General features: G+C 51.7%; 5 protein-coding genes across 5 annotated transcripts; 3 read left to right on the plus strand and 2 right to left on the minus strand.

Annotated features, from left to right (window-relative positions):
• Positions 1–432: 432 nt before the first annotated feature.
• Positions 433–9594, minus strand: AYO20_00230 (hypothetical protein; the record flags this gene model as incomplete). Its single annotated transcript, XM_022638541.1, has 1 exon — positions 433–9594. One exon carries the CDS (start codon positions 9592–9594, stop codon positions 433–435), a length of 9162 nt encoding a protein of 3053 aa, XP_022505506.1.
• A 1162-nt stretch (positions 9595–10756) lies between these two features.
• Positions 10757–11535, minus strand: AYO20_00231 (hypothetical protein; the record flags this gene model as incomplete). The annotated part of the gene is made up of 4 exons (XM_022638542.1): positions 10757–11067; positions 11116–11226; positions 11276–11392; positions 11454–11535. 4 exons carry the CDS (start codon positions 11533–11535, stop codon positions 10757–10759), a joined length of 621 nt encoding a protein of 206 aa, XP_022505507.1.
• A 551-nt stretch (positions 11536–12086) lies between these two features.
• On the plus strand, positions 12087–13965 carry AYO20_00232 (hypothetical protein; the record flags this gene model as incomplete). The annotated part of the gene is made up of 5 exons (XM_022638543.1): positions 12087–12117; positions 12172–12216; positions 12287–12364; positions 12435–12722; positions 12773–13965. 5 exons carry the CDS (start codon positions 12087–12089, stop codon positions 13963–13965), a joined length of 1635 nt encoding a protein of 544 aa, XP_022505508.1.
• An 888-nt stretch (positions 13966–14853) lies between these two features.
• Positions 14854–21250, plus strand: AYO20_00233 (hypothetical protein; the record flags this gene model as incomplete). Its single annotated transcript, XM_022638544.1, has 3 exons — positions 14854–14920; positions 15068–16257; positions 16307–21250. 3 exons carry the CDS (start codon positions 14854–14856, stop codon positions 21248–21250), a joined length of 6201 nt encoding a protein of 2066 aa, XP_022505509.1.
• A 668-nt stretch (positions 21251–21918) lies between these two features.
• Positions 21919–25601, plus strand: AYO20_00234 (hypothetical protein; the record flags this gene model as incomplete). Its single annotated transcript, XM_022638545.1, has 3 exons — positions 21919–22013; positions 22072–24646; positions 24699–25601. 3 exons carry the CDS (start codon positions 21919–21921, stop codon positions 25599–25601), a joined length of 3573 nt encoding a protein of 1190 aa, XP_022505510.1.
• Between the last annotated feature and the right edge of the window lie 518 nt (positions 25602–26119).

Below are 26119 nucleotides of genomic sequence, written 5' to 3' on the forward strand. Positions count from 1 at the left end.
AAGAAGACATTCACAGTAGTGGAAAGGTATATTTTATGTATATGTATAATATCTCTTACCACCATGGCATACAAGTATAAACACATTGCACGCAACGCACCAACCAACTATTGGAGCTGCTGCTCGCCGCCATGCCCGGACATTTCCCCTTCCTCGTCGAGCCCGAATCAGCCGTCGATCCATAAATCCATTGTTCATGACGGAAAAGAAGCAAAAACTTGGGGGCGCCGCCAGATTCCAGGATTTTCTTTTCAAAGCATGTCGCCGAGTCCCGTTTCTCCATTCCCAAGATGAGGAGCCGCATCCCAAATGTCCAAATCCTGCATAATACGAAACTTTTCTTAACCGGCTTTCCAGTGCCTCAATATTTTGCATCTCTCCGTCTTGCCGCGGAGCTTCGTGGCCAGTCTGTCAAGTCAATCAGCCCAAATTCTAACTCAACCGGTTCAACACCTTCTTGCCCAGCATCAACACACTCTTTCTTTTGTTGGTCTCGGCGTCACTGTCTGTGCCCAACGGAGCGATACCTCCATTGGCGCCACCGATGACACTTCCTGGAGACCCTTCATCGTTTCCACTGTTATCTCTTTCCCTCTCCTTTGTGCTAGGAGTATGGCTGCCGTGGCTGTCACTTCTCTCCCGGTGCGAATGGCTCTCACTCTTGATCAGTGAAAGTCCACTAAAATGCACTCTCCCCTTGACGGTGTCACCAGAGAAATGCCTCCCAATTGTGTCCTTCAGTAGACTTCTGCCTGGAGCTTGTGGAGACGAAGGCGAATTGTTGGAGCTGTTGAGATTCTGGTTGGAGCTTGTTGCAGAGCTCGGATGTGCAGATCGTGGTCGTGAGAAAAATGACGTGGTGTTACTGACGGTTCCATTGCCACCAATGCCTGCCCCGGCAGAGCCAGGAATTGAACGTGGCGCAGCTGAGGCGAGGGTCCCAGCTCCAGTGGCCGCGATAGTTGGTAGGTTGATACTCGAGGACCACGAGCCACTTCGCAGGAGGGGGCTGGGTCCATGGAAAGCGCCTCCTTTGGGATGCCCATTTGTACCGGGTGGTGACTGGAATGATATACCTGAGGACTCGAAGTCATCGTCCCTCCCGTCCTGCGAAAAACTATACAAGCTTGTCGTATCTGACGTCCCTGAAAGTTGTAGGGTGACGTCCGAGCTGGGAATGGTGCTCGAATGCGCGATTTCCTTGAGTCGTTCGACCTGCTTTTTATTGGGTCTGTGATGTGAGAACTTGTTTCCAATAATCGCTCCGGTGTGGCTGATCAATGCCCTGATCACGTCCTTCTTCAACCTGAGCGCTAGGTCCAAGTTCGACCACGTCTTGTTGCGATATTCAAGCGTTGGCATACGGAACACAAAGTCGTGGAGATCCTCAAAGTTACGATCAGATTTGCCTTTGTACGAGAGGCAGACGACGAAGCTGTTGAGTTTGACATGAGCTAGCGTCATGTAATTGGAAGCACGAGACATCATTTGGGAGAGGTCGTCATTGGCCGTGGCGGTCTTGTCCTTTTTGTCTTTCTTTCCTGCGACACCACGTTCTTTGCTGCCTGTCCGGTGTATAGGGAAGCGCTTTTTCTCTGTTCCTCCCTCGCTGGCGCCAAGGGCGACGAGACTTGTGGATGACATGTCATGTTTCTTTGCTGATCTCAGACTAGTCGAGGATCCTTTGCGTGTGGGTTCCTTGAACACGGACCGAGTCTCAGACTTGTTGAAATGCTTGAAGAATTTGTGGTGATCCGCCGTGAGACCGAGCCCTCTGGTTTTGCCATGCAGGGAAGAGGTCGAATCCTTGTGCTTCTCGTCATAATCAAGACCATAGGTGGGCTTCAGCCTTCGTGCCACAGCACCAGGTGAAGTATTGCGAGTCTTGTCTGGACTGGGGCTTTGAAGATCTTGCTCCGACATCAACGCACTGTGCGCTTCCACGAATTCTTGATCGTCTCCGTCGTCCGTGGGTTCCATGTTCTTAACCATGAGCGGAGAAAAGTTGCCGTTCTCAAAAGCATTCGATCCCACGCCAGGGAAAATGTACTCAAAGAGCTTCTTGCCAAGTTCACGTTCAAGCTGCACTTTGAGTGGGAATACGGTGACCTCAAAGTGTTCCAAGACGGGAATCCCGGCAATGGCTTCGAGCATGTACCAGTGTACCTGGACCATTTTCTGAATCCCTGTCATGCTCGGTCGTCTGTCTCTGTCCGATGCTTCGTAATACGGTCCGATGATTTCCGGGTACAGCGCGTTGGGCAGGAGATTCCAGCCTCTGATGTGTTCCACTTCCAAGGCGTTGTGATTGGACCCGTCAGTATTGTCGACTCGCTCATACGCAGCATTGCCCAGTTGAAACTCTAGGAGCGGTTCGTCTTTTTCCCGCATGAGGTGCCACACAATTTCAGAGGCGCTGAGATACCACCGCAAGAGGCCGCTCGATTGAGAAGCTTTCCGGTCCTCGCTCTTTTGTTGAGACGTGTTGATGGCTTTCATAATGAAGAACAATTCATCTTCGCAACTAGCAAGGTCCTTTTCAAGATTGATCCGATCTTGCCAACCTTGCTTGTCGAGATACTTGGCATGTATCTGGAAATGAAGTTTGATGTCTTCGAGCTGTCGGATGCGTTCTTGGAGGCTTTCAGCCATTTCGGGGGCTCCGCGCAGATCACTGAAGTCGGACGCGAGCATGATCTTCTCTAACCGTTCGCTTCTTGTCTTCTCCAGCGGTTCACTGTATAGCAACAGGTCTAGGACGATTATGTAAACCGCGTAGTATTGAGTGGAATCGCACCGAGCACGGACTCGAGGGAAGTCGACCCACAGCTGGTCAATCCGGTGTTCCCTGCGTGCTGCCGCATTGGGCTCTCCGTTTTCGTTGCTCTCCACCTCCTCGTTGTATTTCAGTCGAAGGGGATTGTACTTTTCGTATCGGAGGCTTGCAGAAGTCTTCTGAATCACTCTTTGGAAACCGAAAGGTTCTAGATGGAAATCGAACATCGCCTCAAGGGAGACCCAGGGTGGCCACGACGACCCAGGAGTGTTGCCGTACCTGTTGCCCGAGTAGAGATGGAGATACCTGGCCAATGTCTTTTGCGTCGCCACAAAGAATTGTGCTCCGTCCATATCAAGTGCAAAGCGACGCTGTACAAGGCCACTGACGTCGTCCGACATGCGAGACTTATCCATGATGGAGACAACTTTCAGTTGCATCCCCTTTGCAGATATGAGAACGATAGCCTTCGTGTTCTTCTCACTCTGAAGCTGTATCTGAGGAGCGATCAGACGTAGGTGATAGCTGTTCATCGCCTGGAAGTTTTCTGCAATCTTGTCACCAAGATCAGCAGTGGACGGCCTCCGCTCGATATCGTCATTATCAGTCCCGGATGGTTTTGGGTCTTCGTCTCCATCTCCTTCATGGACTTGGACAAACCGTTTCACATCATTCAGGAGCTGCTTGATCCGATCTTCTACGACAGAATCTTCGTCTTTCTCCTCGCTCGGGGAAATGATACTCGGCGTTGGCGGTACTGGTGGTTGGTTCTTCCTCTCTTGTCTACGGCGCACTTCCTTTGCCTTCGCTTGCTCATCAACAATATCGAGGATGAATTTAACGGCACGTCGTGACATGTAGTATACAAAACCTCGGCGTTGGCTGACTTGATGGCTATATCGGAGGATGATGTTTCTCAGGGAATTGTTCCATTTGAGCTGAACATTATGGATGATGAAGCGGTTGTTGAAGTCACTCGCGAACTCGTCGTGAGGGGCCGAGTATAATCCATCCATATCCATTTGAGGAGTTCCAGGTGTCTGTCCTTCCAGCTCAGGCGTAGATTTATTGACGTCTCCATTGGCGTGGGGGATATTGTCGACATGCTGAGCCTCGCCGGGGTTTGCATGGCCTACCAGACGTCGGAGACCATGTTGTAAGAATCGTCGTTTGCTTTCCAACTCCTTCTGTTGGGCGATGAGAAGCTCATGTTTGTCTCGGACTGCTCGATCCTGGTCTCCTTCTCTAACTACAAGAAGTTCGTGCTCGTTCATAATGCGCACGTGTGTTTGAAGTCTGTCTTCGAGATCATGCAGTCTGGTCTCAATCAGGTTCATCTGGACCTTTCTCGGGTCATTGTCACGACCCATGACGCAGAAGTGGGTGTCTTCATCGCCAAATGGACTCGTGCGGGACTCGTCTCCCTGTATGGCGCCCCCATGATCGGTCTGTCGAAAGTAGGTGAAACGCGGTGTGAAAGCCAATGGCAAGATCTTGGTTTCCGGATTCGAGTCTGCGGGTAACACCCAGTCCAATTCCACAAAGTCATCCATATCTATCCACGACAGGTCTTGATCTGGGATGGTGAATTGGGACAAATCAATGTTCGCAGGCACTTCTTGTAGTGAAGACAGCGTTTCATCACTTGCATTTTGAATGTCCTCTGCCGTCGTCCCTGCGATGAGTGCGGCGACAGCTCTCAAATCGGCGCGTACGAAGTCAAGTTCGGTTTTATAGATCTTCATGCCGCTGGTCCTCATCTGTTTTGCCCGCACTTTTGCCATGGTATTAAAATACTCACGGCGTTGGTGCAGGTCGAGCATGAAGCTATCAATCTTGATTTTTAAGCCAGTTGCAGAGACAACATCGGCTTGATAATCTTCCGCATCCTTGTGCTTGTAGACGTGTGAGATGAAGAGCGGTGATAGCAGGAGGTTGTATTTGATCGTCGCAAGGTGCCGTCCGAACTTCTTGCTGGTCTTTCCTTGATCTCTCCAGAGGGTACCTTGTCGGACTGGTAGGGACATTACACCCGAGAAAGTCGACCACCAACTAAAGAAATGAGAAAAGAACTTCGGACTGAGATGGACACTGTTGTAGCTTTCTGAGGGCGCCGAGTCCGCACCCACCCAGTTTTTATCATAAGGTGCAGCAACCGCCAGGGAGAGGTGAACATGATGACTGCGAAAGCCACGGAAGGCATCATAGGAGTTCAAATCGACATCGTGGAGGAAGAGTGGGTTCCGCAACACTACATCATAGTGATGTCTCGATTCTGATGTGCGGTTTCCGTTTGGCAGATCCCGTTCAAAGACAAGGCCCGCCGTCCATTGAACATTTCCCGACAATTTCATGATGACCTTTTTGAAAATGGCGCTATTCTTCGTAGAACTGCTTGTAGACACGCTGTCTGAATCGTTGCTTGCTCTCTGCTCCGGTGTATTGCGGGCTTCGTGGCTATAGTCTGGGATGGCCAATATGAATTCACCACTTTTCACAGTCATGAGCTCCCGAGGGTCATCGACCTGGTGTATCAACCATTGTACATCGTTCCGCCAGCACATGACAAAGCCAGCACCATATCCAGTAACGATATACGGGTCTCTCGTGCCCTTGAGTCGGAGCTGCACGTCTCCGTCCCCTTTCCAATTCACAACAAGCCGCGAATGGAAGCTCAGCCGTATCTTGTCCCAGAAGCCGACCCTTTCGGAAGGATCTATTTCCGGTTTGGTGAAGCTCTCGACGATCATCATCATGTCTTGTATCACGGGTTGGTATGATGTACCCCAGGAAATGGTGGTTGGCAGGCTAGTGTTGATATCGATGACAGGCTTGGAATACGTCTTGACAGGTGCGACCGTCCTCCTGACATCAATAGCAAAGGCAGGAATCTCTTCTCCATGTGTTCCATGCTGCCCTTTTGGTACGATTTCGACTTTAACATGCTTGATGGATTTTTCATCTCGAAACTCTTCTGCAATGACAAAGTCTGTTCGGAGAGACCAACTTGGCAAGCGAGCAGGTTGTCCAGGACGTATGGCAGGAATATGAAGAAGGTTCAGGGGATAATCTCGAAGGAAAACACGAGCTTCTCCCATATCAAGACTGAGGCTTGTAGGAATGAGCAAGCCATACTTCATGTCGTATGGCATGCCTTTGCCAATTTCATGGAGAAATTTGGGGAGGTCCGTCTCCGGGAAAGAAGGTTTGTCAATGATAAGATGGATGTCGCTGATGATCAAGGTCATTAGACCAGGGCGGTTTGGAATGCCAAGGATCGTCTCGGTCTCATGGTCGTCGTGAGGAGGCTCGTCTGCACCCATGAACAGCTGTCGCACACTTTTTACGGTGTTGTTCTGAAGACGAAGCATCCAGTCGATCCGTCTTTTCCAGCTCCGGGAATTGTGCTCCTGAAGTTTGTCCCATGCCTCCCTCGCATCTATCTTGGCATGAGTGGTCAATGCACAAACCCCCTCGCGATCGTACCGGAATCGATGTGATGCTCTGCCACGCCTTCCCCTGGAGGTAGATCGTTTCCGTGGAGTATCATCGACACTTCGGGAACGTCGATGATGATGATCGTCGCCTGCAGCATTGGGGGAGCCACGGCGACTCGAATGAGCTGATTGCGTTCGTAACCGGGATGATGATCGAGGCCGCCTCTCGTCAGTCATTCGCTTGACCTTCAGGCGGAAGGCATCTTCCCGAGCAAGGCGTTGCTTTTGCTCTATACGCCCAACGTGATAGATCAGACCGAGCTTCCATTCGAACGGGTCGTCTTCCAACTCGAAGCAAAGGGCTTTGGACCGAACCGAGATTCGAGGAACCTTGGCTGGAGGTACGGGGTGCTTCGCCAGCACATATTCGTTAGACCGTGTCTGGAACCGGTGTTGCAGCTGTTGGATGGCCTTCGTGGTGTTGATGAAGTTGTCAAAGACTCTGTACATTTGCAACCCATGCGGCACTCCTAGACGAATAAAGTCAGTCGAGACGTCAATGGTTTTTTCTTCGATCATGCCGTGCTGCGTCTTCTTCTTGCTGTGGCGTAAGTCGACCCTAACATTGCTAATGCTAACAATACGTGCCCATATCCGTTTGAGGTGCGGCGCTTCCGCATGTAAACGGACCAAGTCGGCTTTCATGAAAGGAGCGGACCATCTGTGTCTGCCGCCCGAGACTTGGTAAATCTGGAGCATCATTGGAGGATCATGTGGCATATCGGCTTTGACTTGCACGTAGTGCGCCTTCACGTCGATGGCAAAAAGTTCTGCGTCCAAAGGTACTGGCAGATGCCCATGGACAGTGTGGTGATCTGCTGTTTTCGGATGATGTTCTGGGTCTCGTTTGATCGGGACTGGTCCCACAAATGCCTCTTTCACGACAAAGCCTGCTACACCTATCGAGTAGAATCTGTAAAGCGAGAAGTCCAAGTAAAACGCACGAATGGAGGAGTGGATGTGGAACATTGGTCCTTGCTGATCCCTCGATGTGCTGAAAGCAGTTTCAAATCTTGGAATGGACATGAATGGCGTCGGTTCCCACCTATCGAGAGACTCAATGATGAAGCCGTCGAAACCCTTGACGTGGCATGCGAGTCGTCTTCCATCCGTAGGATCACTGGGATGATGCTTCTGATGTGAGGTGGACGGCGACACGCCTTTGCCCGACGAAAATGTTTCGTCGTAGCGGACTGAGGTGCTGACTTTCCGTCCTTTTGTTTTTCGTCCTGACTCTGACTTTGCAGATGTGTAATGGGCTGACCAGGACTCAAGCTCAAAGGCGGCACCTCGTGTTTGGCCGGAGACGCTGGGGTCGATACCTGCAACCTCAAGGCTACAACCAGAACCTTCAAAGCTTGCCTCAATGAGCCACGCAGGGAGTTTCCGTAGGAAGGCAGCCGAAGGAGACTTTGGAACCACCGCTGCCTCGTCGGGAGAACGGTGCTTAAAGTGCCTCACTATGTTATAGATTGCTTTGCTTACTTCTTCTCGCACCATGAGGATGGAAAAAGTGCGCAAACTTCCCTGGAGGGTGACAGAAACAGTTGTCGATGCGGTGAGTTGAACTTTGAGTTCCAAGGCTTCATTCAGGATCAAGTTGTGTGTTGTGCCAGTAGAAGCTTGATAATATAGTCTGTGTGACAAAACGCGGAAGCTCGACCCAAGAGAGTACAGCAACTCTCCTCCAGCCGAGTGAGAGGATTCGACGTCCAGGGAGATGGAAGAGATGGAGGAGATGATCATGTCGTACTCGCCTGGACCAGCGTGAGCAGGATTTGCGACGGGTAACACAAATCTGAGTACGGGTTCGTGGATTGAGAACTTGATGCTCGCTTTGGGAAGCAATCTTGAGATGAGACGGTGATGATCTCGAGACGATGCTCGGGCTCGAGACTCACGGGTTCCCTGAGAGAGGGCCAACAGTTTTATTAGGTGCTGTGGTGCCAAATCGAGCGATGGTGAAGTGACGACAAGGTTGGCGAACAGGATATTTGTGTTTCTTTCGGCGACGCCCCGGTCTTGTGAGAAACTCATAGTCTTGGCCGGCAGAGTCGTCCTGATGGTGATTGTGGCCATAGGTATGTACATGATCCTGTTCGGGCGAGAATCGTCCTCATCTAGGCTCACAGAAATCGACAGAGCAGCAAGCAAGGCTTGGTGAGCAGTGTCTTCCCTCTGGAAGTACATACGATGGGCAGGCGAGTTTTGCTCCAGCCTATGCAGGTCGATGCCAATTTCGTGAATGACAACGTTGGCGACCAAGGGAAGATTGGCTTGCCTGAGGGACACAATTTCTTTCGAAATGCGCACAAAGCTCAAGCCTACCTGGATTTCCTGGACACTCTGAAGGACAGACCGCAGGAACTCTTTAGAGTCCGCCACGGTTTGGACTATAGCTGCCTCACGACTCCCGGGGTTGCCCAATTCTTCAGCCAGATCCTCAAAGGAAATCTCATCAATCGGACTCAGGACATCGTACTGTTCATCGGGTCTTGCCGCTTTTCTACCCTTGCGGGAGAAGTGGATGAGCTCATCGACGGGTACGTAGACACGCCCACCTTTGATCGCGATTGAGGTGTCCCTGAGGCCATCACGGTCCTTGTAAAGCAGGCCATGCACGTTGATTGCCAGCGCGTCGAGTATTTCGATGGGGTCACGGCCGCCAACGCCCATCTGGACGCTTTTGACCGTGAAAACCCATTCCGCCGGTTTCTGATCTCCCAAAGGATCCTTCTTGTGTCGGAAGAGTCGTCCACGATCAAGGAGTTTCCGTCTAGTGTAAACAGCCGCTGTTAGGGTGGAAACTTGCACATAGCCCACGCCAACAATTTCCGCAGAAGTGTTATAGGCACTGACATCGAACATCCGTAACAGGTGGATTTTGCGGTGCAGGCGTTTGACCTGTTCTTTGATGTTGGTCAGCCTCTTCCAAAGCTGGCTTTTTCCACCAGCATGACGTCCACCTTGCCGCCGTGAATCTGCGTCTTCATCCGATTTCCCCTTGACCTTGTCCTGCGAGTCTGTTTTGGTAGAGTTGTTTTCTAGGGCAGTCGGATCGACGGTGATCTTCAGTTCTTCGAACACAATACTGATCCATGTCGGCTGCGCGAAGGTAGGTCTGCGCAAACTCAGTCCTACACCTCGCAAATCTATTCTCAGTCCCTCTCTTGGAGCGTAGGATATGTGTCTCAGACTGAAGTAGCCAATGCGCTGAATTGATATGCCAGTCGCGATGCGCAGAATCGCAAGTAGGATGAAGGAGGATAGGTAGAGGAGCAGGAGGACGGCGGCGACCGACGTGCCATTGACGAGAGGCATTTCGATATTTCGGCACTATCTGCCAATGTTCCAACACCGACCGGAAAGACGCAACAGAGGTCAGGTGTGTGGTCGCAGGGGTCACCTCAATTCGTGGGTATGATCGCTATCGTCGAGACTGCAGTCTCTCTGAAGCCACATAGTTGGTTGTGCGTTTCCCATCACTCTCTGGATTACCCTTCGGGTCGAAGCAAATAGGTATGGGTACAAGAGCAGCGTGTGGATACTAAATCCAAGTCGAGGCCTTTGGATGCGGTCTTTGAGGCCTATGGAGCGGACTTCAGTGCTGAGATGGTAGTGAAGTACAGGCGCAATTGCTGTAGAGGTGGGAGGCGATTGAGCCCTCTGGCGCACTTCAATTCAACAGAATCAAGTCATGCGATAGGGAGAGAGAAAGTTGCCGGCGCGGCCGGGCAATATCAATCAAAGCTCATGGTGGAGCAAGGAAGTATGGAATGTCGCGAGGGTGCGGGCCAGAGAATACGAGGGAATCCGTTAAGAAGGCGAACAGGTGGAGGATTGGATTTTGGGGGGGTGGAGTGGGCACGCCGCTCTGGGATGAAACTCTGCGGCACATCAGTGATAATTAATATGCAGCCCAAAACAGCTATCCATTGGTGACTCAGCCTATGTCAAGGATGAGAAGGAGCAGCCTAGAACGATTAAGCTCCTGGTCCCCCGATAAAGATTGTGCATATTATCCGTTTCCAGAGATCTTTGACCCCGGCATCTGGACGCGCTAATACTATAGGTCGGACTCAGCCCGTCTTCCTACCACAGTTCTATCTGCACCCCCCAAACGTTCGTCAACTGCTCATTGTGTCTGTCTCCGTGTCATGACCATATTTGGAGTAGGGCTCGCGGGACACTGCTCTTGCGTCGGTGGACACTATCAGGGCTAAATACCCCGACTTATGGTCTAGGTAATTGTTGCATCCGCTGCCTTCTGGTGTCCTACCACGGCGCAGTTGGTGATCTGGTGGACACGACCAGTCTGCACAAGTTCCCATTTCCTAATCTGCAGTGAATGTTGGTCTTTGAGATGCATGTTACCTGTAGCCATCGGCCTGATAAGCACCGCTGTGGTCTTTTTCGGCCAGACTTTCGGTAGCATGTTCGTCAACGCGATACCGTACAAGCTCTGATCACGCCAAGATAGCTCTCAGGTTGGACGGCTTTTAGGCTCCTGGTACTGAAGCTGGACATCTTTGTCCTTTGCAGCCCTTAGGGTTGCGATCTTATCGTCCAATACAGCAATTTCCGCTTCGACTCTCAGAAGTTTCTCTGAAAGCAAGTCCTCATACTCTTTGTCGGACAGAGATTTCATGGGAGAAAAAGCAGCGAAGCCGTTCCTTAGACGTGATGAGAGCTGGGTAATAGATGTAGTGCCATGCGTGGTATTCAATCCTGCTTGAGTCAGAGCTCCGATCACTCCGAACATGATGCCACCGGTCAAGAGGCTTCCTCGAGGCACTAGCTGTTGTCAAAACGTGTTCATTCTGCTTTATTCCCGCCACTCACAGAAGTTTGCAAATACTACTCCTGAACATGAGCCTGCAATGCTACTTGCGGCGATCTTGTGCAGATCATTATCCCGGTTCAAAGCACCTGCCAGCAACAAACTCCGGCAATCTGGCAAGACGTGAGCTGATGCAATTTCAAGATTTGGGCTGACACAGACAGAAAAAGGTGGTGCCAGCACAGAACCATTGTGTTGCAGAAAATGCGGTATAGGCCAGTGGATTCGTAGTCTGGATGAGAGTGCCCGCGACGCCGCCGTATGCCGCACCACAAGCTCCTGGTTACCATAGTCAACACATCAGATTGCTGATTGTTCTTTAGATAGTATCGTGTCCCACCTGTCGCGGCTCCGACGTAGAGGGCCGGCACAAATGGCGTCCAGAAGATATCTTTCCCAGCTTTAGGATTTTCCTTGGACATGGCGCATTATATAGCTGTTGGAGCTCCTCACAAGACAAAAGCAAGACAAAAGGAATGGCACCGGCGCCTATCGAGTCCCAGTGAACGGGAACAGATGCGCCTTTGAGGTCAGAGGTGCAGGATCGCGCCAAGCCCCCAATTTGGCATGGCAGATCTAAACCCAAAATGGCATTGAGCGGGTCAAGGAAAGAAATGGCCGGACAAACCTGCCCTGCAGAGTCTCTCCTACCGCCCGCAAATCTTTCAAGGCTTTCGTACACATCCTCTGCGCCGACATCCACGAGGCGCTGCACTTCGTCTCCTATCAAACACCATCAATTCCAGGCTACTGTCTAGTTGGAGTGCGTTCAACGACGTACTTGGACTGTGACATTCGACTCGCATTTTCGAATCCAGCAGGGGACGTACATATTTAGTGCGCCTGCCGATATTTTGCAATCATGGGTATGAGCACATGGTGACAGGGCGACATTTGGCGCACAGCCTGCGCACCTGGTCGTTTCGTCAATCTCACTCGCTAACTTGTTATAGCTCCCAAAAAGAACCAAAAAATGTCCCTCGGGACCTTCTTGCAGGACGAGAGTGCGTCCCACTCGTGGTTGGTTGCAGCCGACATCAGTCGCTAACTGTTGGTAGACTATGGTTCTTGGGCCGATGAGATGGAGGACATGCCCCTGCCAAGTAAGCTCAGCGTGTACGAGATGAAAACACAGATGGACAGGGGATGCTGACTGCGTTTGTTTGACAACAGCCTCCGACACACGACCAAGCTATGGGTCTGAACGAAGAGCGTTTAGCACAACTACTGGCATGGGCAACGGCTATCCAGGTCAGTTGTCGCGTGTCGTATCATTACCGAACAGGACAGAATGCTGACTGTAGACTACCGCCACCCACAGACCGACGAGATACATACCCTGCACGAGAACAACTCCCTCTCCCCACGCAACCCCCTTACACTGCGCATCTCGCAAACCTGTCCTTCGATGCCACGCAAGGAGATGTAAATGATTTCTTTAGAGACTGCCAGGTCACAAACGTCCGCATTGTGGAAGACAAACAAGATCGCAAACCCAAGGGCTTCGGTTATGTCGAATTTGCAACTCTGGATGGTCTTAAGGCTGCATTGGCTCTCAGTGGCAACAACTTGGCAGGTCGTCAGGTCCGTGTTAGCGTCGCCGAACCGCGTGAGTTGTCATTTTGTCCTTTATGAAACTGGGACTGACTGTCTGGCTAGCAAAAGAAAGGCATGAGACCCGCGATTTCAGCGATTGGTCAAGAAAAGGCCCTCTTCCAGAACTGCCGAATCAACGCAGGGTTTCCGACAGGCCAGGAGGTTACGGCGGCCGTAGCTTTGACAACATGTCCGACGCCGGAAGTGAGAGGGGCCACGGGAACGAACGTGGTGCCCGGCGTGGGTTCGGGGACGGAGATGGCAAGGTTCGGGACTTCTCAAACTGGGAAAGAAAAGGTCCATTGTCACCGGTCACACCTGGCCCCACGAGTTTAAGGGAGGGCGGGAGACAGGGAAGCAAGGAAGGCTACGGCTTCCGCAAGAATTCACCGTCCTGGGGCGATGCAAGATCACAGGACGGGTCTCGGCCTCCACGACGTGAATACGCCGAACGACCTCCTCCCGAGAGACAGCCGACCGCACCGGAACTTGACAATCAATGGCGCGCTCGCATGAAACCTGATTCTACCAAAGTCCCGACTCCCGAAGCCAGCGAGCCCTCTTCTCCTGCCGCGCCGCCGGCTCCAGCAACCAGACCGAAATTGAATCTGCAGAAGAGAACTGTTTCCGAGACGGACCCCGTGGCATCTCCTGCTGCGATTTCGGATGTTAAATCCAGCCCGTTTGGAGCAGCTCGTCCAGTTGATACGGCATCTAAAGAGAAGGAAGTCGAAGAAAAGCGCCAGCTTGCTCTTCGACAGAAAAGGGAGGCGGAGGAAAAAGCAAAGGCTGACAAGGCCGAGGAAAAGAAATTGGCAAAGGAGAAAGCTGAGGTGGACAAGGAGCGGGTCAAGGAAACGCCTAGCAAAGAGACCAAGGAGCCCAAGGAACCCAAGGAGTCTGGTGCTGCCAAAGAAAATGGCGAGGACACTGCCCAATCTACGCCGAAATTTGATATTCTGCGTCGTGCTGACTCGGGCATGAACGATATGGTTGCGGATGACGAAAATGACGAGGAGGGGGAAGAACGGCCTCAGCCGACAGACGACAAAGCAGTCAAACCTAAGGAAATCGTGCAGACCCCAACGTCGGCGAAGGCCAATGGTTCTTGGAGAAATGCACCGTCCGCCCAACCCCAACCCCCGGCTGCCAGCACTGCTACAGAACTGGAAGAGGACGGCTGGAGCACAGTGTCCAAGCCCCAAAAACAACGCAACCAGCGACGATACGGCCCGTCGAGAGGAGCGGCGTCCTGATATAATATCAGAGTTGCCACTCCAGGGCCGTGCGAACTATCATGCAGCACATGCTGTAGCTGAAGTTTGTCGTGCGGTCTTTTGTACATCTACTCGCCTCTCACCATATCTGGCCGACCTGCAGTTTTCAAAGTACAGTCGGTGTGGGAAGGCAGATCTCGGCAATTTTGGCTATTCTCCAGTGTTCGCACCTGTTCCCAAAAATTCAAGGGATCGGGAGTCTGCTTGCTTTGTCCAGCATGGAGGAGTTTGGGCAGGAGGGAAGTCTGGAACTGTAGCCAGAGAAAGTCTGATAAGGATGGGATCGCGGCTCCGGAAAAAAAAATGATTTGGAGAGACAGTCTCTCGACTCGCACTCGTGTCTTCACTCAAGGCTGGCCAAATACGACAGACCACATCGCCTTTTAGATGGCTCATAGAACAAGTATTGCTTTCAGGGTGTGTGCTCGTCATCTGTCCTCTCTGCCCCCAGCATGCACGTGTCACGGCGCCTACCTTGAATGGCACTGTTAGTCAGAAGAGGCCCCCAGTCCAAATGCTTCATCTGCAATTCGACTCCTAAATTGTCATCGCCGCTGGTGAGTCGCCTACCCAGTGCCCGCCTAGGTAGATACCATTTGCCTCGTTGGGTGCGTGGCTCGGTGGGTACTCAAGTGCTCTAGATAGATCGAATCACGTGCTATCACCAAGATCAGGAAAGTGAGACGAGGTGCAATCTGGACCAATCAGTGGGAAACAAAAGATATGCCAAGGCCACAGCCAAAAAGTGTAGTCACTGGATCTCGAACATGTGAGTGAAAAAAACAGTGACCAAAGCAAACAATCTTGGTCTCTAGCGACCAGAATCTCTGCCAACCCTTCACGCAGTCATGGGATGGGGTACAGACGATGGCGAAGGGCCTGGACGACTTGATCGAGTTTCTGCTCGAGGAGATTGCCGTCAGTGGAAGTCGAGGTCAGTTTGATTTTCGCGACTCAATTTCCCCCTCCAAACCTGCATGATCCGAGGTTCCCAGTGGCGATGGGTTCCAGCTTCACTTTCAACCACTGGATCCGCCCCACATCTATTCATCAACGAATGCTAACTCAAGTCTACGCGTAGGTGTTACTATCAGTGATGTTGCTCACTTCATCTCTTCATTCTACAACGACCTGGAAGATAACTCACGACCCAATGCCCCCGTTGAGCACATTGAACCAAGCCCTCCGGTTACAGTTGATCTCCCCCTACTTTCCAAGATCTGGTGCTGGTTAGGTCGGCATCCTGATGTCTCTATCGGTGAAGATAGAAGGTACAACAAGACATCGTTGACGGAGATCGAGATTCAATTTCCGAACTACGTCGACCTTGGTCCCAATGGCAGACAAATACCCGCTGAGGACGGTGCCGACTCGGACGGGTCAAAGCAACCCGACACAACACCAACGAAGCAACCAAGACTTCAGAAACCCCGTGCTACTAAGGGCCCACGGATCTCTGTTAGCGAGACGCGGATCTGGCAAGCGATATGCGGTCATCCGCCAGACCTCAGCAAGGTTGTACCTCTTGAGTTCGAACTCTTGTCTCATATTGCGGCAGCAAGGTCAACTGGAATTCTACAAGGAGACCTTGTGAGAGCATCTGGCCAGGACAAACGCTCTGTACCTAAGCGGACGGACTCCCTCCAAAGCAAAGGCTACATCACAAAGGAAATCGTTTTTCGCCACGGTACTCGGACAAGTCGACTGACGCTGAGAAAGTTCGCCCGACAAAATGCAGTAGACGCTGAGCCGTTCCATAAGCTCCATAGCCTCCCACAACGTGGTTCAACTTTGCGAGACGTCGTCCGCAGAATTTTTGATGTGTTGGAAGACCGCAAGCTTATATCTCAAACAAGTCTAGCAGAAGAACTGAGCCTGGGGTCTTCGGGGGAGTCCGCCATCCTTTCCAAGATCATCCGTCGGCTCGAGAAGCTGAAGTGTATCAAGAGAGTCCGAACTGCTGTCGGACCTTCTGCAACCTCTGATGACCTACGACATTTCGTTCAACTGGTACGTCGTGCCGGCGCAGTGGACCTGGATAATTTCGACACAGAGACGTTGTCTTTGAGCCAGACAGTTGAGGAGTTGGCATCCACTGAAGACCGCAAAGATCGCAACAATGGTCCCCTCGAAATTCCAGCCGCCGAGGAGGAAGATGACGAGTCCGACGAAGCTGTTTATAAACCTGCCAGGTGGAACCCTGACCGCTTGATGCCTAATGTTATGGTTGATGCCGTACGACTTGCGGGTCAAGAGGGTCTGACGAATCTGGTAAGTCCTTGTAATTCCCCAAGTCTGCCACAATACTAACAGTGAAAAGAATGCACGTAAAATGATTACTGGCGACTTTGTGCGCCGTCAACTAGAGTCTCTGTTACTCCGACTTTCATGCGAATCACTCATCATGCAGCCGCAACATTTGTGCCACTTGGCCATCGTCCGGACCACCGTGAGACAGGAAGGGGTCACCCAGTATGTCCATTACTCGTGGGATACCTTTCTACAGAAGGCTACAGACCACCATCTCGACGTTTCTGATATCCCAGGTGCTGGTCAGACGATGAAGAGGCTTGCTGAAAAAGACGCGGGCTCCGATGTCGACCACCAGAACTCCCTTCATTTTGATGTTGATGAGTTCGGGTTTCCGGTGCAACCACCTTTGGCTCTGCAGCTGCGCCACGGCCAGGCCACCTTTTTCGAGTTAATAAAGGCAGCTGCCGCTGGAGATGTCAAACAGCGCAATGGGGAGCCTGCCATTGTTAAGCACGGGATGAAGATGGCTCTTAAAACACGCGACGAGTCGACAGCCATGTCCAGCACGCCAAATCGGGCTCCTAACCGTTTGTCTCACCAGTCGCAGCAACCCCCAAGACGCCGCAGAAATTCAGGTGATGAGAAGACAGCAATTGGCCGCCCTCGCAAATACATGCGGGGCACGGAAAAGTTCTGGCGGATGCAATTCAAGCAGGCAAGACCGGATGCTGGCACGAGTTCTGACAATCTTACAAAAGGAATCGCCCAAAATCCCTCGGCCGTTGCTTTACATGCCCGACGCCCAGCAGGCTTCGATGAAGCACTAGTCCAGGCCTTGGAGGCCAAATTGCCGATCCCCATGCATCCGGAAGACATCAACGAGGACTGGATCCGTTCGACAAAAACCATGATAGATCGTTCTTCTGAGGGCATCTACATATCTCCTAAAGGGTTTCGCTCCGACAACAGCCAGAAAGTAGCGCAGATCATGATTGTAAAAACTCCACGGCTAAAATCACTCGACTTCAACGAGAGGGACATCATCCATCCATTTCGCTTCCTCTTTTCTAGCGCATCACATAGCTTCCCATTCCGAAGGTATTATCCCAATCTCCCACCCTGGAGTCAAGCAGCGCCAGGTGCGCCAAGATCATCGAAGCGCCAGGCTAGAAGGGCACTCAGCAAGGTCGAACAGAAGGGGAAAACAGGCCCTAGATTGGGCGTTTTCTATGAAAACCCGAGCCTGCAGGCGCCACAGGCTCCTGAACTTCCAAAGGCCGGCGATGTTCAGCTACAGGTAAACGTGTCCATGGACACTACCGACGAAGAAACCGGACCTCTCCGTGAAAGCACTTTGTTGCCTAGAGACTCATCCCCCGCATCGACGAATGAGGTCGTCTCTCCCGAGGACGTGAGAATTGGAATTGTGCAGGCCGAAGGAGGTTCGCAACAGAGCAATCAAGAACGAGACCACAGCTCAGTGACACCGGTGGCTCCAAGCTCGAGGCCGACCACCACGGAAACCCCTCGTATCAGACCTTCCAGAAATCGGAGGTTAACCCGCAAAGCCATCGAATCTCGGAATTCAGATCAGCCCCAGTCCCAGCTGCCTGATATCCTTTCTGAAGCCCCGAAAGTCCCATTCGATATATGTGCAGCAGACTCTGGATTCCAAAATGAGACATCCCTTGATCAAGAACCTGAAGCATTCAGTGCAGAGGCAGTGTCACATTCTATAGACCACTCGCCCACAAAGGAGCACTCCGCAGATATCCCAGACTCAGATACACAGAAGACACAAACCCCTCACTATGCACAACATCCCATTCCCAGTGCCGCAGAAAGGGATGTTGATGCTAGTTCCAGCGTTGGCGAGACAGCAGTTACGAGAATGCCTGCGGTTGAAAATAACATCACCGAGAAGCCAGCTACACTGGCTATCTTAGAGGGAATCTCCGAAGTTGCCACAACCAGAAGTCCCTCTGTGGCTGAGCGGGTGCAAGAGAACCATCATGTCGCAGAAGAGACGGACACTGTGCAACAGAAAAGCTCCTTCCCATCTGAGGCCGACACCAGACAACGAGTCTTGAAAGCAAGCAGTGCAATAACTGAGTCTGTTGACACAGGCGACTCTGAAGAGGAACCACAGCCAAAGAACCGACAAAGTCAAGGGAAACAGCGCTATTTCGATGGTGCCAAGGCACTCTTTCGGAGAATTGTGCTTCAACTGATTCAAGAGACATCAGGGGTCGTGCCAAATGATCCGCCAACGCTCAAACGCATCTCGTTGCCTCGCTGGCAGGAGGCTGGAGGGCAAGGTCGACCCTTGCTTAAAACAATCAAGACTGCAATCAAATCCTTGACCGAATCTCGGAGACTAAAACAGGTCATTTTCACATTCCGAGCGAAGTCTGGGCTTATGGTTAAGCGGTCAATCATCTTCTTACCGCATATCGACCCTTTGTCTCAGGCGGTCGAAGAGATGAAGCAGAATATTATCAACGCAGAACCAGCTGACTATGTGCCGCCTGAGTGGCGGGGTGAAGGCTATCGCATTCCCCTCGTCAATAAAAGGGCTCCGAGCAGAACGCCTGAAGTCGAAGAGCGACGGCCCAGAAGACGACGCGCATCGACGGCAGCGTCAGACGGAACCATCGCATCCGCTGCCAGTCAGCGTGAGGGGAGCCATACGGAAACAGCCACACCGTCTCCAGTTGCAATGCCAGAAACTCCGGCAACGGCTTTCCTGACGCTCAAAGTTCCAGCACTGGGGTCACTTCCAGTTGTGCATCTCCATAAGTGGAGGGAGGAGTGTCCAGTAAGTGCTTTACGCTCCGATACTTCTGATGCGAATCCGTGGAAATCGAGCGCGTTCCGACCCGTACGGCGGCGCCGAAGAGTTGAACAACAAGCCACAAAGACAAATGGACGTTCAATCATATGGCGAAATTTCCCCTCCTCATTGGAAGATGTCCTGCAGCTTCCTGCTCTCAAGTTGGACTACGATGCCTTTCAAGCCGACGATCCTGACTGGCAACGTTTTGCCTGTGAGGTCGAGGGAGTTCGCGCCTGGGAAGAACAAGAGCCCGAGGTGGCTCTGTCGAAGCGCTCTAAGTTCGCTTTCATCAATCATTTGGTCCCAGGCGCCTTGTATGCAGGGTCAATCGTTCCCTTGTCAGTTGAATTTAGTAAGATTGTCGATTTCGACAAGGATGGAGTCGAGCTTGAGGTTGCATATCCTCCTGCCGGATCATGGCCAGCATTTGTGAACGCCCTAAATGCACCTCCCAATGTTACTTCCCAAATCGCAGCGCTCGATGAGACAGACTTGATATCGGCGCCACCTTCTTCGCCAAAGCCTAGCAATCGGCGATCAAACAGACCATCCAAGCGCGTGCTGTCAGAAGATGACCACGGCCTCGTCCGCCTACCGGCACCTAAACGCCGTAGGAAAACGGCACAGGGTCTATACTCGGCACCATCGAGACGGACTGGAATACTAGCTCTGAATGCTACACGCCAAAAGCTTCCTCGGGGTGCCAAGTGGCTGCAGACCATGCCAGAGGAAATGATTTATCGCATTGCCATTGCTGTCATTGTTGTTCGGACGTTAGCTGGCGGTATGCAAAGTTTTATCAACTGGCAAATTGTCATGACGCTGTTTCCGGAGCAAAAAGAAGAAGTTATCAAGGCTCGGTGGAACACACTATCCACAAGATACCGTTCCGACATACAAAATCTCACGGGTGACTTTCAGTCGAAATACTTGGACGCGCTACAAGCGGGCGAGGTAGTGTCGGTTACCTTCGATGACATTGGAACCACAGATTGGGGCGCCATCGTCGAGTGGGCTTTGAAGAACCTCGACCATTTCAACTTGAGGCGGATTGCGCACCTTCCAGCTGACCGAGATGATTTGCTGGATCGCTATACCGTGGAATTTACCCAACCCAAATACTCTCACAACCTCATTTGGGGGAACAGCACGACGAATGTCAAGGAAGAAGTCGCTAGGTCAGCTGTTTTCGGCACATGCGCTGATTCGACTATGCAACCCGGTATCCTTCATTATCAACATGACTTCGAAGTTGAGATGGCCGCGCCGGCCCTTCGCGTGGCCAAATCATGGGTACTCGCCACCATTTTCACCCCAGAATCAGTGTTCGATGCGGCATTGGCCCAGACCAAGCTCTCCTCCCTTGGCTCAGACCAGTTTGAATGTGACGCACTCCTTTCACGTGTATTGAAACTGCTCCAAGACGAGAAGATCATACAACGTAAGCAGAGTCATCAGCCACTGGAGCAAGGATTGCGTGTGCGCACATGGGAACCCCATAGGAAGTTCTTTGAACGATTCGAGGAACGTTGCATGGTCACTCCCGAAGGGCTGCGTCGTGCCGTCAGATACAAAACAGATTTTCTTGACCGTGGGTTTGCTAAGCGACATGGTATCGTGATCGAAAAAGAGGCAATTGTACCTGACGGTGAGATGGTGGCAGTATTGAACTTGATAGCGGCGGGACGGATCAAGGTCCGACCAGGTGCGGACTTGCCCAAGACTCGCTACGGCCTGGATCACGAACGAATAGGGTACCGAACCAAAAACCTGGACAAGAAGTTGCTCGGCTTCAGTATTGAGATCACGCCGACAACGGAGTATTTGTTTGGAGGTCCTTTGTCGGGCGAATTTGGAATACGCCAGGTCCCCATCCCACGGGGCCAGGCAGATGAACCTATGGGCTCAGTTCCATTGTGGGTCGATATTCATGGAAATGTGCAGGTGTCGCTTTGGCACAAGCTCCTCGTGGGTGTGCTCGGGTTTGTCTCACAAATGCCGGGCGTGACTGCCTCACACATCTCCCGGGCTTTTGGTTTTGTGCCTGATGAAATTGAGGTGGAGTTGATCATGCAGTGGTGTGCACAATCTGGATTCGCAAAGATGAACCCTCGAACGAAGGGATATGAGACATTGGAGTGGTGGTGGCTGTGTGTTGACGAGGCTGGCGCATAAGGGGAGATATGGGTCGATCGATTCTTTGGGTTGGCGTGTATTGTGGGCGAACTTTGACAAGTACTCAGCGTTGGCGTTGTTCAAGACCAACAGAACCACAGGCATGAACGGTATTGATGGGATAGGAGTTCTGGGCATAGGATTGCGCAGCTATTTCTTGCAGCGCAGGATGTTCGGTGTGGTGGCCAATGGTCTTTTGGTGGACAAGGGAGGGCGACTTGCACATGTAACAATCCTGTATTCGTGAAGATGCGCATCTTCAGGCGCTCTTGTACATTATTGTAGATCACTAAGATGCTGGAGATCTTTGTGGCAGTTTACATTCCCACAGCAATCTATGTCTATACCTCGTTAATGGTTGTGCACCAGTATGTCTTCCATACAATTTCCCCGCATCCGCAAGATGCGCTTCTCCAAGTCTGCGGACCATTCAGCAACTCAGCTTGATGGACATTCACCCACGGCCATCCAACAACCACTCACAATCCCCGGAGGCTCGAGGCTGAGGCTTCGACTCTGCAACAATTACGCCGTGTCCGCCTTCGCGAGCTAATCTTGAGATTCTCCAGTGTCTTTGAAACCACTCGTTATCGGTACCTGGCCGCGGGAGATGAGGTGCAACTGTGCTGCCCCTCCAACAGATCACGACTTCTTAACCAAGATTCACAATGTCTTATGTTGTTCCGATACACCCTCCTAGCGGTGTACGCCATGCAATCAAGCTGAATTTCCTAGAGCCTGGCGTTGACACCCTTATTGTTGCGTGAGTACACTTCCAATCCCTCCTCGCCGATAGGCTATGCACTAAAGGCATGATCTAGGAAAGCGAATCGACTCCAGATATTCGAGCAAGGACCGGAAGGCTTGAGCCTGCTACACACGAAGACCGTCTATGGCTACGTTACCATCCTCGAGAAGCTCCGTCCGGAGTCTTCCAAGACCGACCACCTTTTCGTCGGGACCGATCGCTACCAATATTTCACGTGTTCATGGAATGCGCAGACAAAACAGTTACAAACAGAGCAGAGCTATGTGGATCTGGCAGACAAAGTCCTGCGCAGCTCGCAAGAGTCGGACAGGTGCCACGTGGATCCTACACGGCGGTACATGACATTGGAACTATATGACGGAGTAATATCAGTCCTGCCCTTTATCCAGCCTTCCAACAAACGGGTTAAGAGAGAAAGCACTTCCAACACTCAGGTCGGGGCTCTCGGTGAGCCGGTTCAGGTCAGGATCGAAGAGTTGTTGACAAGGTCATCGGCCTTTTTGGAAATGGATCCCGACTCAAAAGACAATCCGAGGCTGGCCATCCTGTGGGAAGACAACTTGGAGAATCCCCAGCTAGTGATAAGAGAGCTCAAATACCGGACTGGTGGAGAGCAGGCATCGGCGGATTTGGAGAGAGTGGCCGAACTAAAGGGTGACCAACTCGACAAAGGCGTGAGCCATCTCATACCCGTCCCCGTTCCGTACGGAGGCTTCCTGATTCTAGGCGACCATGCCATCCGTTACGTCGACCGCAACTTGACAAATGTCATCACACAGCCCCTAGATGACGACTCGACGATATGGACTTGCTGGACCAACGTTGATGACCGACGATGGCTTCTTGCTGATGACTACGGCAAATTATTCTTCTTGATGATTGAGACAAACTTTTCCGAAGTGATATCATGGAGACTCGACCCTGTCGGTGTGACCTCGAAGGCTTCTTCCTTGATATATCTTGACGAAGGCTACGTCTTTATCGGATCACATGCGGGCGACTCGCAGGTTGTGCACATCGAGGAGGAAGGTGTCCGTATCGTACAGACATTTGCCAACATCGCCCCTATTCTAGATTTCACCATCATGGATCTTGGTCGAGGTGCCGAAGGGGGGGCAACCCCCGAGTTCTCATCTGGCCAAGCTAGGATAGTGACAGCCTCTGGTGCCTGGCAGGATGGTACCATTCGGAGTGTCAGAAGTGGTGTCGGTCTGGAGGAGATTGGCACAATTGGCGAGCTGTCTCATATTATCGACTTATGGGGTTTGAGCTCAACAGGGCTGGACAATACGCAAGATACCCTACTTGTATCCTTCGTCAATGAGACGCGAATATTCCAATTCGATTCAGAAGCCTCAGTTGAAGAAGTTGACGACTTCCACCACCTCGAATTCTCTCAACCAACTCTTCTCGCGACAAACCTTCCGGATCGAAAGCTCGTTCAGGTCTACGAGACCGGATTTCGGATCACAGATCTTGAATCGGACATGCTAACATTGGAATGGAAACCGCCCGATTCCGCAGCAAAAATAACAGCTGCAAGTGCAAATTCGGTCCATCTTCTTCTGGTGGAAGGTGGCCACACTCTCCACGTCTTCCACGTCGCCACCAGTGACGCGAAACCCACCGTCTCAAAGACCTTCCCACCAGACTCACAGATATCAGGTGTAACAGTCCCAGATACACAGAGTAATGTCTGTATTGTCTCGTTCTGGCAAACAGCCTCTGTTGCCATTCTTGACCTACATTCCCTCGACACCCTACAATCACAAATGGTTGGCACCCCTGGGACGGACATCCCACGTTCTGTCCTGGTCGCTAACGTCCTCCCTGATGCTCCCCTGACTTTGTTCGTTGCAATGGCCGACGGCACAGTCTTGTCATATTCCTTCGACCCCTTGAAAAATGCTCTATCCGGGATGACGAGGATTTTACTGGGAACTGAGCCAGTTTTCTTCAAACAACTACCAAAGGATAACCGATCGGGCTTGTCCAACATATTCGCTTCATGCGAGCAACCCTCCCTGATATATTCCTCCGAAGGTCGCATTGTCTATTCTGCCGTAAACGCTGATAGTGCTTCTCGTGTGTGCAGCTTCAATTCCGAGGCATATCCCTCGGCCATCGCTATAGCAACTCCAAGCGAGCTCAAGCTGGCCTTGATCGGCACGGAGAGAACGACTCAATTGCAGACGCTTCCAATTCGCGAAACAGTGAGATGTCTCACCTACGAGCCCAAGGCCAAAATGTTCGCGATGGGGTGCGTCAGTCGAGCGATTGAAGACGGCGCGGAAGTAACGATGAGCTCGGTTAAGATTGCAGATGAGGTGAGTTTCAAGGAATTGCACTCGGTCGATCTACAAGATCGAGAATTGGTGGAGTGTATCATTACAACGGGCTCTTTCGAACCAGAGAATGAATCCCGTGCCTACGGGGAGATGTTTGTGGTAGGGACGAGCCTTCTTGAGGAAAGCGAATCTGGTGAAGAGTGCCCGAAGGGACGGATACTCGTCTATGAGGTCAATAAAGAAAACAAGTTGAAGGAAGTTACTCAAATCAAGGTCAAGGGCGCATGTAGAAGTCTCGCCATGTGCGAGGGCAAGATTGTCGCGGGCCTAGTGAAGACGGTGAGTCTTTTATCATTGCATTGTGGACTCTGCGGCTGACTGGCCTGTTCAGGTTGTTCTTTACGGTCTTGTGCCATCATCAACACGAGGAGATCACTCGCTCAGACTGGAGAAGCTGGCCACATACCGTACATCAACGAACCCGCTATCTCTCGCTGTCATGCCCGCCACTCCCAGAGGACCGGCCTCAATCGCCGTTGCAGATCTGATGAAATCTCTATCCATCCTTCACGTCAAGCATGATCCGTCTTCCTCAACAGGCTACGCTCTGCAGGAAGTATCCCGCCATTTTGCTACACTCTGGTCTTCAGCCACTGCGACAACAATGGAAAACGAATGGGTTGTTGCCGACATGGAAGGTAATCTAACCATGCTCCGTCAGGCTAAAGACGGCAGTGGAACTAGTGGCTTCAACCGCCGGCTCGAAGTTACGGGAGAATTCCGACTGGGGGAAGTAGTCAATAAAATTGTCCCTCTAACACTCACTCCAGCACCACCAAAAGAAAACGGAAACAAGGAGGTCGAGTTTTCAAATTCAGATGGACCGCGTTACGACCGTACGAAGGAGTCTGCTGCTTCGAAGATTCTGCGTGAGGGACCGATTGTCACTCCGCGGGCATTCCTGGCGACCATCGAGGGTGCGATATACATGCTTGCAACCATCAATCCGGCTTTTATGAACGTGCTGTTGACGTTGCAGTCCACACTGGCCAATCGAGTACAAGCCCCAGGCTATATGCCTTGGAGCAAATTCCGAGCACTGAAGACTGAGGTTTCGGAGAAGGATGAGCCGTTCAGAGTTGTGGACGGAGAGATGTTGGAGCAGGCGCTGTTGAACATAGGCGACGATGAACTGGATGGAATTATAAGAGAAGCTGGACTGGCGGAGGGGCAGCTGGGGGTGACTGTACAGGAGGTTAGAGGATGGGGAGAAGAGCTCAGGCGATTGTGCTAGACAAGCACGTTTGTACCATGGATTCATTGGAGGACGAGAAATACCCTGGTTCTGGTGCAGTTTCATGACTTCTTCTCCCTAGTGCGGATGTCGGGTATCGGATGGAAATTTGGGACATCAGGGAACAGGAAGACGTGCTAGAATCTCAAGAGCGCCATATTTGTCTGGGGATGAGACCGATGACGGGTTGCGGCGATGATTTTGCAAGAGTTGCCAAGCCCTGAATTCAACAGGCCTGCAGCCTTCCGCTCCGCTCCGCCATGTCAACAAAGCCCGGAAACTCTTGGCATTGTCACGACCTCCGTATCCTCTTTCATGTACAACAATCAGGCGGGAAAGTGAAACAGAACAACCAAAGACAGGATAAGCGGCACTCGCTGCACTGCACACACGGGAATCTGCAGTTGAGAACAATGAGGTTTGTGGAAAATTGAAAACAATCCCCAAAGGCTCAAAAAGACACCCGGCAGTCGACAGGGACAATTTCACTTCATCTCAAGCCTTTACCTGCCAAGAGC

Source organism: Fonsecaea nubica (assembly GCF_001646965.1).
Source record: "Fonsecaea nubica strain CBS 269.64 chromosome Unknown Scaff1, whole genome shotgun sequence".
Taxonomy (NCBI): domain Eukaryota; kingdom Fungi; phylum Ascomycota; class Eurotiomycetes; order Chaetothyriales; family Herpotrichiellaceae; genus Fonsecaea; species Fonsecaea nubica.